Source organism: Hemicordylus capensis, chromosome 2 (genome assembly GCF_027244095.1).
Source record: "Hemicordylus capensis ecotype Gifberg chromosome 2, rHemCap1.1.pri, whole genome shotgun sequence".
Lineage (NCBI taxonomy): Eukaryota > Metazoa > Chordata > Lepidosauria > Squamata > Cordylidae > Hemicordylus > Hemicordylus capensis.
The window spans coordinates 81996181-82011169 of record NC_069658.1 but is presented as its reverse complement, the minus strand read 5'-3'; the positions used below and the strand labels follow the sequence as shown (position 1 = coordinate 82011169).

The window sequence follows — 14989 nt, the reverse complement described above, 5'->3', positions numbered from 1 at the left end:
GATAAACAAATACTGAGGTCATTCTCATGACCAGCTCTACCTGTGCTAGAGCAGCCCTACCCAGGTAGAGTTGCTCATGAGAACTGTTGGGACCGGAACAGATCCTGGTGCTTTCCAGCTGGATAGCCTGGGTTGGTTTTTTTATATCTCGTGTTACCAGTGAGGTAGAAGGGCACACGTGTGTTCTATCCCACTCCTTGGTTGTGTGAACCCTCGGGCTGCCTGCAGCCCAAGCATCCACAAAGTCAGGCAGCAGGAACACCCAGCAGCAGGGAAATGCCCCAATGCACCATGCTCCAGGCATGATGCATTGTGGGATGCCAGAGGTATTCCTTCTCCAGCTCTGCCACTCACTCTGATGCTGCTCATGTGCCATGTGCATGGCAGAGCTTACTGAGAAAGGGAGATCATGCGTGGGGAGGCAGGTAGGAGCCTGCCTCCCCATCAACCCTCCCCAGCCTGGTCGTAAGAATGACCTTACTGTTTCACTAAACAGAAGTAAAACAGTGCTTGTGTACAGCTGGATAAGCAGCAGTGAACTGTACTCTGGTTGAGGCTCCCCCTTATTTTAAGTTAAGTATTTTAACAGTCCGGCAAAAGCCAAGGGGCACACAAACTACAGCTACTAAAAAGGACTTTTGCTAAAGAGGTAATACCATTCATATTAACACTGCACTAGTGTATTTTATTATTTTAGTAATTTAAAATACTGTTCACTATGGTTTGGATCCAGGGGCAAACAGGTACTTACATTTGTGCAGAGTGCCTATTAATTGTTCCAATGCACCTTGTCATGTCCCATGCTATTCTGCACCTGTAGGGACTGCGGTGGGCAGGAGCGTCAATAGAAAAGCTCTGTTGATCAAATGTTTATGGTTTTGTCTACAAATCAAGGTTGGGAGTTTCCTTTTATGCCACTACAGTTTGAGCCGAAATGTGATTCTAAGAGTTTGGTGTCCTACTGCATTGTGTAGACAAGGTTTGTTAGGAAATATGTATGGGAGAGATTGCACACACATGTGTGCATGTACATACATGCATATCTAGTTATGAAGGACATATCTTCCTTCAGTATTTTCACTGTAGGTTTCAGAGTTAATAACCGTGAGACAGGAGTGGCTCTTCCTACCACAATGTACCTACAGAAGACTAGGTAGGTTTGCTTAACGTTAACTAATAATCAAAAAGCAACACTCACTGGTTATACATTAAAGCAAAGATAATCTTCAATAGATTCAATTCTGATAATCTATAGAAGAGATCCAGTAAGTGAAATAATTCTTCAGCAAACAGTAAATATGATCAAATGGCAGTGACTGAAGATTTATCATAAATATTTTTAAAAGCAGATTGGTATACCAAGCTAGATATATATATGAGAGAGAGAGAGAGAGATCGCTAAGTTGTTAATGGGGGAAATTGTTTCTGTCAAGTTAGCTCTACTTTTGTTTAAAGAACAAAATGTTTTCTGAACTCAGTTTCCCCTTAAACCCAAGTGTTTTAAGCTTTTCTTTTACCGTTTCCAATACATCTAAAAAATAGCAGACAAATGTAAGAAGTGTCAGAGCAACTTTCTAGTATTAAGAGCAATACCATCTATATCAAGAGTTGCACTTACCTACAATACTTTTTTCTGGAGCTGGAGGCACAATATATCCAACATGCAGATATTTTGATGCTAGTTTACTGTGCAAACCAAGGAAGTCACTGAATCTTCTTTTAACAGAGAATTCATTTTTGTGGAACATAGTTAAAGTAGTCTAAAATTAAACAAAAATAATTTAAGAATATTCAGCATTGATGTGATGAATGAGAACCATAATTACACATTGTTCTATTATAACCAGATTACCTTTGTTGTTACTCTGTATGCCATGTAAGCATTCATGCCATCACCTGTAGGAACAGATACAAGTTACAAACTGGTTCTTCAAGATTTTGCAGAACACTTTATTCACACACTTAAAGATTGCTCTTCCTCTCAAAAAAAAAAAAAGAAAGAAAGAAAGAAAGAAAAGAAAAGAAAAGAAAAAAGAATCCACAAACTAAGCAGAGAATGTATTGCTCAGTAGTTCTACATCTTACTGTTTCACTCACCAACTTTCTCTGGATCAGACACATTAATTTCAATATCAAACAGGTCCCCATTTGCTTCTTCTTCAATCTAGAAAGGCAAAAATATAGTAGCAAGTCACCCTGCAAGTGATATTCAGTCACAAATTGTGAGCACCTAGACAACACACTTTGAGTTGGCTATTGGTTCAACTATGCCATTAGCAATGCAGGTTAGAAGCCCAACTATCAGAACCACCATGGCTGCTCAAGTTGATGTGTGATGTATATCCCCACTGTTCATTGAGATCATCAGGAGGGATATGTCTTCAGGTGCCACCAGTCCATCTGGTGACGACCTGGGATAGAGGCTTCTCTGTTGTTGCCCCAGGCTGTAGAACGCACTCCCGGGAATATAAGAGGATTGTCTTCCTTGAAGGCCTTTAGGACAGCATTAAAGATCCATCTTTTTATCTAGGCTTTTAATGATATATAGTTTTAATGCTTTCTTTATTTGATTTTTATACTGCCCTTCTGAAATGGCTCAGGGCAGCTTACAATTAAAACAGAAACCATTAAAAACAACAACAATTAAAACAGAAATATAAACAAACATTAACAATTAAAACATCTTAAAAAACAATTAAACTACCAGAACAATTAAAACCCTGAAAACCAGGTTAGCATTAACACAATTAAAACTAATTAAAAACCCTGAAAGGCCAGGCCAAACAGATGGGTTTTAAGGGCTCTCTTGAAGGTCAGGAAGGAATTAAGATTGCAAATTTCTGCTGGGAGTGCATTCCACAGCCTGAGAGCAGCTACAGAGAAGGCCCGCCTCTGAGTTGCTACCAGATGAACCGGTGGTAACTGGAGACGGACCTCCTCAGATGACCTTTATGTGTGGTGGGGATCATGTAGAAGAAGGCATTCTCTAAGATATCTTGGACCCAAGCCATTCAGGGATTTAAAGGTAATAACCAACACTTTGTACTTTGCCCGGAAGCATATTGGCAGCCAGTGTAACTGTTTCAAAACAGGAAAAATATGGCCTCTCCCGGTTGCCCCAGAGACCAGTCTGGCTGCCGTATTCTGAACTAACTGAAGTTTCTGGACTATGTACAAAGGCAGCCCCATGTAGAGTGCATTGCAGTAGTCAAGCTGGGAGGTTACCAGTTGATGTTGTCAAAACATTTGACAACGTTCTAGGACACAGATTCTATTACTGTTCAAACCACTATGAAAGACTGATTTGAATATGAAGATCAGTAGAAGATATAGGTGTAAACTAGGACTTCTCCTGCCAAAACATTACCAGTTTTCATTTGCCAGCATGGGCTGCTTAAGTTGTGATATGAACCAATGAAGTTATTCCCAATGCAATCATAGCCAAAGACATGCAAAGTATTACACTAACTGAACATTAATCTAAGATTGCTTGTTTAAGGAGAGCTGCAGTAGTTGAAGCACACTTTAGTCTCAAAATAGTCATACTAGAAGTCAAGAGCGGATCCAGCAGGAAATGACAGTGGGTGCAACAGGAATTCTTCCATAAAAGATTCTCCCCTCCCCCATATATAAAAATATTGGGGCTTGGATTTTATTTCTCTTGCAAATATACTATGCCAGGGGGTGTCAAATTCAAATCTGGTGGTGGACCGGACTGGATTCTCACGCATCTCTGGGGAGCCACACACTTGCACCACCTTCTGTCTTCCTCCTCCTCTCTGCTCCTTCATTTCTTTTTTCCGTTCCCCCAGCCCATCCCTTGCCCTGCCACTTAAACTAAATTCACTGCTTCTTACACCAAAATACACTCAGGGAAAGATTTTGTGTGTGTATTTTTAGAAGACATGCTAGGCATACCAGCTGATATCAGATTTTGCATGGATAATCCTGCCACTTTTCCTTCTTCCTCTCCCCCTTACAAAAGTGTTGCTACAAATTTAAAAGAGCCAGGGCTTGGACACACAGCCTCCCCACATTTTGATTATTAAACTGTTTCATGCTCTCTTAAAGACATCCAACACTCTCCTCTCCACTAGTTTGCTTCACTACTAAAAACAAATCTTTTTCTCCTTCATCAGATTTCCCCTGCAGTCAACGCACACAGAGTTCAGAACCAGTGTGGTGTAGTGATTAGTGTCATGACTAGGTTTAGGGAACCTGTGTTCCCCATTCAGTTATGAAACTCACTGTGGGACTTTAGCTGAGTCTCTCCTCCAAACCTGCCTCACAGGACTGTTGTGGGGATGAAAGTGGGGAAGAACATATACACTACCCTGAACTCTTTGGAAGAAGAACAGGATGTATGTCACAATAAAATATATGTATATGTTGACTTTTAGCCACATGCACTCCAATCCTAAGCATGTAAATTCAGAAGTAAATTCAAATACCGGTTTTTTTACAGCTACCACAGCAGGCAGTACAGTTTGATCTCTATGAATTTCATTTAAGCAAAAATCATATGTAACTATAGTGTATGCCTATACACTACAGAGTATAGTGTGTGTCTATGCACTATATAAAGAAAGCCACCAATTTGATTTCAAACAGAAAGCAGAATATCATATATGGAGTTACCCCAATTTCTTAGGATTTAAAGACGACCAATCATTTCATGGACAAGGGAGTTTTTAAAATGATCAGATTAGCAAAGCCTTATTTTGAAGCAAGTGTATAAAAGTAGACTTTTGGTGTTAGAGGGGAAATGCTTAATATTCATTTTAGCAATTTGTGAAGCTACTTTTAAGAAGTTGGGGTATTTTAGTCCATTACAAGCTAATTAAAAAGATAATATGCAAGTTATTTATATATGAACTACTGTTTACAAGCACAAAGCTAAATAAAATAGTAAGGATTATAAGGGGAAACATGTTGAGAAAACCATTTTCTCATATTTTGCTATTTAAGCCATTTTGAGAACTTAGTTGCTAAAAAAGCAGCATATAAATATTTTTAATAAGGGCGGGAGAGAGAGGAGGAAGCCCACACACGGAGACCAGATTAGAGCTATAAACTGTTTAGCATCTTCAGGAACAAAAGCAGATCCATTTTGTCAGAGCATTTTTTCTTCCTTATTCTTTTTAAAGCTGTTAATACTTTTGCACTGACTAATTTCCTCACAAGGCGGCATATTGTTGGCATGAGGAGGGTTTTTCTTACAGGTTTGTGCTAGAATAATTTTGGCATACTTTGAAAATGATTTTTAAAAAAAGTTTAAAACTCTCTCTCAAACATACACATGGGGTGTGACTTCCCTTACATGTACAACACACACACGGTTCATGGCGGTGGAGAGAGAAACACGGTGGCTTAAGCAAGGGGAACAAGTCACACAAACAAAACAAAACAAACTGCTAAGGGTTGTTTTTGGTAGTTTTTAAAAAAAATTTCCTTCTTTGAGCGAGACAACAAGCTTAACAGCCGGCTTCCTTAGTTCTGCAGTTACAGAGCATTCAAGTGCGGGGAGGAGCAAAAGACTCCAAGAAACCAATAAGGCTGAGAGACAGCAGGACTAGAAGCAAGTCTAGTCAAACCTTTTTTAAAAAACAAAACAAAACTCTGATACTGCTGATCTCGATGAGACTCAACACAAATTCACAGGGGGTACAACTGCACCCTTGCACCCCCCACCATCCACCCCTGCTAGAAGCTACATCATGACATGAGAAGGATGGAGAGAGAAAGAGACACCAATCAGAGAAGGGTGCCATTTGGGGTTTGAAGAAAAGAAGTTTTTCTTGAGCAAAGAAATGTTCCTAAGATTACAAAATATGACTTGGAGTAAATTAAGTGGCTTGTTATAAAAATAACTGACAGTTGTTAAGAGTTTAATTGACCGGTAAAAGCCCTTTAATACTCATGTTACCTATATCAATCTCAGCTGAAAACACATTCCTATGATGTTTAAATGTATTTTCTAAGTGCTTGTTTTAAAAGCAATAGCAAGATTATTACCATACCTATAGGTTACCTAAAACTTACTTTCTTGAGAATCCATGATATAATTAACTGTATTTTCACCTTGATGTTAATAATTCAGTTCATTTTTACAAATGTGTCAGTTTAATAAAAGCCTTGTGGTCAATACCTCTTCCCTGGATCTATCAAAATCCATAGGGGCTACTACAATTTTTGATTCCATTCTGGGTGCTACTAGCGTAGTAGGTGTAACAGGCGTTACTGCAGGTGTAGATTCTGAAGAGAGTATGGGTTCCCTTTCTGGACTGTCCAGAGAAACTTCTTCTGTAGCTTCTAAATAAAGATTAGAAATATAATTTAAGCATCACATGCACAAGAAGATTTGGATACTAGTACCTGGCCAGTGTCAGAATTGTCTCGTTTTGTATGTCCCACATTTAGACTATTGTGTATGTCCCACATTTAGACCCATCCTTAGTGTATCACCATGCAGAATATAGAAACTAGACTTTGGAATAAACCAGATTATAGTAAAAGACAAATAGTCTGTCACATGGGAACATCCTCACTGGCTATAAGACAGGTTCCCAATAGGGTACTAGTACCCCTTGGGGTTCCTGAAATGCTTCCAGGTGGTACTTGGATCCTGCCTGCCTGCCCACACTGCAGCTGTACTCACTCTGTGTGGTACCTGAGCTGAAGCTTTGTGATAGAAGGGGTACACTAGTTTTAAAAGGTTGGGAACCCCTGGATTATAAGTAAGAGTCAGAAATATTTCCACCCATACTAAATACTGAGCAGAGGGGTTAGAAGGCAAATCAATTATACCAAACATCAACCCAGTACTTAGTAGTTTCTGCAACATCAGCCAATAATAGATTGTATCCTAAGGAGTCCTTCAGATACAACCCAATGTACAAAACACTGCTCTGTAACATGCAGCCAAGACCAAGTGGCCAAGCAGTGTGTGTCATAGAAATTCTAGAGAAAAGATGCAAACTACTACGGCCAACAGGCCAAGCAGCTGATGCACAGAAAGCTTAAAAGCTACTTTATTCCTAGAAGCTTATTCTCACAGGACTAGCATGTAGTAGGGCTGCACCTCAGAGTGTCTGTGGCCAAATAATATACATCGGCTCTTCAGACTCCTGCAGAGCCACAATCATGGCTGTCTATGCAGTACTTTTCTGTGCAGGGGGGTGCTTTTATGGGAAGCAGAGCCCCATATGGCCACCACAGAAACTAATTTTTTTGTTTTTTGTTCTCCATGTGCAGAGAAAGTGTTTGGAGAATGCCAGGAGATATAGCTCTTTCTCCGTGTCTCTGGGGCGGGGAGTGAAGGGAATACACCTCCTAGTATTCTCCATACATATATATCCAGTGCAATTTCTCAGCCACTGCTGGAGCAATTTGTGTGTTGTTCTGATAAAGAAGCATGCCCCCCATCCACTGAACCAGATTTGTGCATCACTGTACAGATGTACATGTGGAGCAGATGCCCCCACGTGGTTTCAAAGGACTGGTGCATATTATTTGGCTTTAGATGTTCCAAAGCACAGCCCTACATTTTATCCCAGATATTATTTCAACCATCAGCAGTGTAACTTGGGAATGCTGAGAGGTCATTCACACAATCAAAAATAGTGTTCTACCCAGGTTTGTGAGCTGTGTGTGCTCTCATAGGAACACAGCATTTTTTAGTTGTGTGGAAGCAAGGTAGGAGGCAAACCTGAGTAGAAGTGGTTGTATGTACCTGGATAGCTTTATGTATGTACCTGGATAGCTTTCCACGCAATCAAAAATTCGGAACACACACAGCTCCTAAACATAGGTAGGACACAGTTTTTGATGGTGTGAATGACCTCTATTTCTTTCCTTGGCATGTACCTTCAGATCGGCAACAATTATAACTGCAAGATAGTTTACTTTAAAGCCACATTTTGCCCATCCAACAACTCAGGAGGCAAAGCTTGGTTTCCTATGGTCTGTTTCATTTAGACAAACATTTATACTTCATCAGCTATCCCAAAACATTACATTATGTTAACTTTTTAAGTTAACATAGTAGCTTCATGCAGTAACTTCAAAGCCATCAGTTAATAATGTTAAACACACAGAAAATTACTATCGTTGGGTTGTAGTCAAAAGCATCTATCCATGATCAACTTGCCTTGAATACAACCAGTCATATATTGGATACAACCAAAATTAAGGCACATTAAAAATTTTAACATATAAAAGTTAAAGCTCTACCTTAGAGCAGAAAAGAGCAAAAGCTTACATGATACTGCTATTACTAATATAATCTTGATGTAACAATTGATTTGGAAAGGTGTCATACATTTAAAAATAGTAAAGCAAATAGGCATTTAACAGCTTGTCTCTTATTCTTCCTTCTTTCAGACTCTTTCACTCTCACTTTTCTGTTCTATAGAGGCCCTATTTTTAGTATTCCTTGCTGAGTAATTCCAATTTTTCTTTACAATTTAAGAATTACGTGACCAGAGAAGGTACCTTAAGCAACTGTTCTATACCGAGTAGAATTAGAATTAATTAGAATAGTAGAATTGGACATTGTTTAAAAAGAACTGCCTTCTAATCAAATGGTTTTCTAAATCACTAGAAATTCAAAGTTAGGCAATATCGTGCACTAACAAAACAAATTAGACTGAAAAATCCTACTCGGCATGAGCACCAAACACCACCCAAGCACAAGCATGAAGTTTTCATATATTTAAGGGTTTCGGTTTACAAATCCTACAAGTTTTCCAATTATCACATCCCATTCATTGAAAGAATTGCTTAGCAAAGATAAGAATTAAGCACTTCAAAAATTCACAGGAGTGTGTGAACCTTGTATGTCAGTCAGCCTTGTTATTTGCCTTGTTTGGGATAAGTGGCAAACTTCTTGAGTGTAACTAACAAAGCACTGTCACCCTAGCAGAAGTGGCTCCAACTAGCTACTGCATTAAGGCAGAAAGAACTTGAGAGCCAGATGTGCAGTCCAATGTAACAGCACTTCATCCAAGCACGTAGGCACTGAAGGCTCTTAGGCATCTAAGAAGAAAAATGGGGGTCAGTAGTGGCCTACTTTATCCATCCTTCCTGACACAGCTGAAGAGACAGGAATACAGCTCAGGTGATGACCATCCCAAAATTTCATTTTCAAAACTGTACTGTGCAATGAACATGGACAAGCTTATTTATTTATTTATTTACTATACTGCTGGACTCAAAGGATCTAGGCAGTTCACAAAGACACACACACTAAAGACAGAATAAGACTGTTAAAACAATTTAAACATTCAAATGAAGTCCACTTAAACAGTGAGCTATATACTCTTCATACTAGATCAGTTCACTTAGTGTACAGTTTTAGTTAAACCTGTTTTCCATTAAAAGACATAGGTCAAGAGACTTTGGACTGAAGAACAAATAAGAAATAGTTTTAATCTATAAAAACTGTTTAGTTAACATTCAGAAGGCACTTATGCAGCTTAATAAGCTTGTAATATTATGAACATTAAGCAGATAAACTAAATTGATCTTAATAGATGTTAAGTGCCTCAATCCCTTCCTATGCTTGAAGGCAGCACTTTCAGAAAGCCCGAGTCCTTTGAGTTTAAAGGCATTTTGAATTTTTAATACAATCATTTCTTTCTTCCTATGACAAGGATGCAACTCTTAGCTTGCTTGTATATAGTATACTATAACAAGCACTTAATTTAAAAACAAGTCTCCCCATGAAAATTCTGAAAAGTGTGTATGTTTTAAGCAAATTACCAGCAAAAAGGTCTTCTCTTTCATCATCTAGTATGATTTCTGCAGGCTTAAGACCATTAGAATTTGTACTGATGTCTTCTGCAGGAAGACTGGCAGGTTCTGGAGATGAAGGGCTTGACTGTCGAAAGGAAAAAACAAGGACTGTTAAGATGCAAAGCATGAGTACTCAAATTCGCTGTAATCATTTTGTAACACTATCACTGACATAAGCAGAAAACATGGAAAAACAGTATGTAAGAGTAGCCATCTCAGCAATTTTCACTTCCTAGTACATTGTTATCCTACAACTAAGGAAACATTAATCATCAGCTTTTGTTCCAAGGAAGATATTGTAGCAACCCCTTTCCATTTCATGCAATCCCCCACATATTCTTCATTCATATGTACCCAGTTAAATAAAGACTAGAACTGAATCCATTATTTTCACTTACTGAAACATGAATTTATTGAAGTTTACCAATTACTCTTTTTTCTGAAAGTTCCTGTATTATATAGGCACTGCTTGCAATGTAGGAAGATGGTCTTCCTTTGGAATAAGTAAACCCTGATACCAAGCTTTTAAGGTTGTAATCCTATGCATATCTAATAATAATGAAAGAACCACCAGTGAATGCAGTGGGACGTTTCTGAATACATCTACATAGATTTGGCTGCAAACTTAACCTATTACCAATTACAAACACCTTGTAAGCTTTACAGCTTCCAGAACAAAGTTGTTGACCCACAACAGTTCTGTTATGTCAATAGATTCATGTCATTTCAATGTATATCACAAACTCTGGATTCGTAAGAATTCTAAACAAGAACTCAGTGTTACTCAGAGTTCTAACCAATAACTTAAAAGGAAACCTGTTGAAGACTGGGTTGTCAATAAACGTCTGTTATGATCTGTACTCACAATGGTGTTTCTAGTGCTGTTAGCTCATTTAATGAGCAAGACTGCTGCTTCAGATTACAGAAGCCATCAGGCTGACTTAAGTGTAGCCTATTTTGCCTCAGCTTGGAAATTTTAAACTCACAATTAGATAAATATGATTTGAGTCTAAGAAGTCTCTTTGGTCAGTCCAAAGGTTCATCTACTTAACATCCAATTTACAACACTGGCTGCCAGATACCCCTGGGAAACTCCTAAAAGCCAGGCATAAAAGCAATAACCTTTCCTGTATACCCTCAAACCAGTATTCTGAGGAACACTTCCTCTGAATACTGGGAGATACTAATTTATCTCTCTTTTCCGAGTTAACACCAAACAGCTCATAAAACATATAGAATAAATATATCAAAACAGGTTGACAGAAGGGTCTCTCCTTCCTTCCTAGCTGTTTAATGCTGAAGTCAAAGGAGGAAGTGGCCAAGTGAGGATTAGGCCAGACAGGCCAACAGGCCACTTTTTCTCCTAAGCTACAGAATGCATGTCCCTTGGTAGAGTTTGAGAAGAGAGAGGCGGCAACAGCAGGCCGGCCAAATGGAGACAGGATCATTGTTCCCTCCAAGAGGGATCCCCAGATGTTGACTACAATTCTCAAATCCCCAGCTGCAGTGGCTTTTGCTTGGGGATCAAGCAAAACACATCTGGGAATCCCTGTTAAAGGGAACCCTGGGCAGGATCCATCGATAGACCTATCCTGCATGAATTTGTTTAATTGTCCCTTTTAAAGCTAAGTTACTGACCAGGACTACATTTTGTGGCAATTCATTCCATAAGCTGAATGAATGTCTGAAGTACTTTCTTTTGCTTGGCCTGAATCTACAGAACATCTGTTTCAGTACGTGACCATCCTTCTGACCACAGAGGCAATAGTTCTACCTCAGCTTCAAAAAATCCAGTACACCAAAAGGACAGAGTCCACACATTGCATCTTTTCTACTGGAGGAAGTACATACTTCTACCCACTGCAAAGAAGCTACTCTGCATGCTCAGCCAATTAAAATAGTCCGATTCTTCATTGCCAGATAAGGGCCCATAGCCAGTTTTACAAGTGAGCCCCTTCTCACTTCATAAGCAGAAGCCTTCAAAGCACCAAAATGCTGGTGCACATAATCAAAAGCAGCAAGGTACTTGCCCTATAAGCAAACAGTATTGCTTTCATTATCTTCACTCAACACCAAGGCAAAAGATGGCCAATGGCCAGACTAATGTTGATTGTGCTGGAAAATGTTTCATGTGCACATTGGGGAGGGAAAGATTTTTGCTGATCCGTCCCTTCCTTCTGCAGCCCACTGTGCTTCCCAAACACAAATACCTGTGGGCTGCAGGACTTTCAGGGATATATTTTCCTGGAGACCCTGAATCAAGGTAGTGGGGACCAGCAAAGATAACCCCTCCTTTCAGCAGATATTATTTATAGAGCATAATTAGCTGCATTTTATCCAAGTAATGATGAAGCTAAATTTGTGGGTACCAAAATGTATGGTTCAAGACAGCAGGAATCAGGCCAAGCCACACAGATAATTTCCTGGGGGGCAGCCGAGTGGTCATACACAAGAGGCTCTTAATATTAACAGCTAAGGACACAGCTGGGCCACCTGGAGACAATCATACAACCAGGATGATGCATGAGCTGTCCCATGAGAGACTTCTGACAGAGAATGTTTTCTTGCTGCATAGACATTGGAGAAGGCAGTACTGCACCAGCATATTCCTGCTCAAGATCACCGGATCAGACAATGAAATGCAGGCCACCACAGTTTACACAAGAGAAAACTCCACAAATTGCCATGTTATTTCACCAGCCATGTTTCTTTCATAAAAATATAAATGTTGCAAAACAGATTCCTTCCTGATCAGCTCTGAAGAGGAAAAACAAGGAAGCTCAATTCAGCAAGCTGAATTTTCAGGCAAAGTAGTGACGAGCATTTTAAACATTTTTTTGAAAATTGCTTGAGCTTTTTTAGTTTTATTAATTCAGAAATGCTCAAAGCCCAATGAAGGATGAATATATTACAAGGACATTCTACCAAGTCAGACTATTGCAGAGGACTGTTCACTTTGAGTGGCAGCAGTTTTCTAAGGCCTAGAGATATAGGGCTGAGGAATGTTGAATGAGTTCAGCTGCAATTAGAAATGGGAGACACAGACCCATATCTCATGCTCTTACTCACTATGCTCTCCAGTTAGAAACTCACCTCTCCCAGCAGCCAGCTAATTGCATTTAGGGCACAAAGTAGTTATAAAGCAAAAACCTTCAGATATCCAATTTCCTGTATATCAACAATATTTTCATTTTACTGCCCTCTCACAGAACCTTTTATAAACACAGAGTGTATTGATTTTATTCTATTGCAGAGACCAAGGTTTGTCACAGATTCTGTAGTTTTATCCTATGCCAACAAAAGCTACTTTTGATGAAGCCACACTTCATCTATAGCATACACATTGTTGAGTACATTGCAAACTTCCATAAGAAGTCTTGCATTTATGAATTTTTAGATATACATATACACACACTCACTCACACTCAATTGGGCAAGGAAAATACTGTAGTTCAAATAAGTTCTTGAAGATTTTGCCCTTAATTTCACTTAAAAGCTTCAGCAGCTCTCTGAAGGCAGCCTATCTACACTCAATGAAGTATATGTTATCTCAGACACAACATTATAAACTGGGAATTAAGAACACCCTGACCTTCATTTAGAGTTCAGAGACAGGAAGCATCTTTTAGCAAAAACAGCAGTGACACACAGCAAGACAATGTTTTTCACACAGCACACACTAGATGCAGCATCAAGACAGTCACTGGGGATAAAATGGTCATCTCAAACTGACAAATCAAAACTTCATCAAATGAGAATTTTACATAGTAAAAAGCCAAACTGTACCTATCAAGAGCTGCATAAAGATTTCAATTAAAACTTAACTTCCAGAAATACTAGCTCCATGTTGAATAAGTGAGTCATGTTTGCTTTTGAGAGAGGCATGCAAATGTGCAGACTTAGAAAGTCTTGGATTTATAAACATGTATTGTGCACCAAACCTGCTCTCCGATAACTATTCTGTACCAACATAGTCCAACATTGTTCCTGAATTAGAAGACAATGAGATGAGAAAGAAGTTTATGGGACAAGTGTTGTAGAAAGATTTAAAAACACACTCAAGAACAGGTTAGTTCAATATTATGTTTGTAGAGGTGAACAACAGGTTAATACATTATACTAATACAGAAGAACCTGCTGAGACTACTAGTCCTTAGAACAGACAGGGCTTGGTAGAAAATGAGGAAGCATACATGCTACCTGAAATACAAAAAGCATTAAAAGCAGGTGTAGTGAAGAACGTGGTAGTTCAGTTTAGGGTGAAGGACAGAGAACAGCAGCGAGGAAATGAGGTGTCACCCTCGGAGGAGGCAAGGACAGGTTATTTCACTAGGTTACAGGGTTGAAGGCGAGTGGGAGGCAGCACCTATGCCAAGAGGACGCAGGAGATACCCCACAACAGGAGAAGAGTCAGCGGTGTGGGGAGGGGGAGGAAAAACGGGGTTATTTCAGACGCACTTTCGCGGACTGGGGCGGGGGGGATGGATGACAGCCATGCCCATCCCAGCGGCCGCTAGCCTGCCATGGCTGGGGTAGAGTTAAGGAAGGAGGCGTCTACCGCGCCGGTGACAGAGAGAGAGGACGCCAGGGAAAGCTCCTACTACGGCAGCTTCTCCACGCTGTCTTCTTACCTCCAGGGTGGAGGCAGTGCTGATGAAGAGGTCCTCGCCGTCCTCAAGCTCCTCCAGCTCTGCCTGCTTGCCGTCCCCCAGCGGAGGGGGCTCCCTTTCCGCCGCCATCTTTCTCCCCTCTCCTCTGAGGCGCGAGATTTCCGGCAGCTGCTGCCTGTCACATGACACTCGCCGCCCAGCCCCTTTCTCTCACGTGACGGCGGCGTTGTGCGGGAGACCCGCCTTGCAAGCTGCACGCGGCCGGAGGGGCGGAGTCAGGCGCGGGTGTTGTTGACAGGTGGAGGGGCGGAGATTATAGAGCTTGAACCCCGTCTAGCATTGAAGCTTCTTCGCTGGACAAAGGGGGCTTCTCCGGCTCCTAATTGTTTCAGTGGGAACTCCACCCGGATGGGCTCTTTTGGTGCCAAAGTTTAAAACACTGCAGATTGACAGTTCAAAGTCACGCCTCCTTCCTGGCGATGCGCTTCGACTGGGGCAAGATTTCAAGCTTTAAAGGCGGGACGCAGACTACAGCTCTACAAACATCGCCAACCCCCCCCCCCCCAATCTCTAGCAGGCACCCG

General features: G+C 40.4%; 1 protein-coding gene across 1 annotated transcript in view; it reads right to left on the bottom strand.

The window, feature by feature from the left end:
* Positions 1–14624, bottom strand: part of SNX2 (sorting nexin 2) — a 32990-nt gene extending 18366 nt beyond the window's left edge. The window contains exons 1-6 of the mRNA XM_053299238.1: positions 14427–14624; positions 9763–9880; positions 6149–6312; positions 2098–2164; positions 1853–1896; positions 1619–1760 (exon numbers count right to left, since the gene is read on the bottom strand). Of these exons, the coding sequence (XP_053155213.1) occupies positions 1619–1760; positions 1853–1896; positions 2098–2164; positions 6149–6312; positions 9763–9880; positions 14427–14534 (643 nt within the window). The 5' untranslated portion in view covers positions 14535–14624. The remainder of the gene's footprint in view (positions 1–1618; positions 1761–1852; positions 1897–2097; positions 2165–6148; positions 6313–9762; positions 9881–14426) is intronic.
* Positions 14625–14989: the final 365 nt, after the last annotated feature.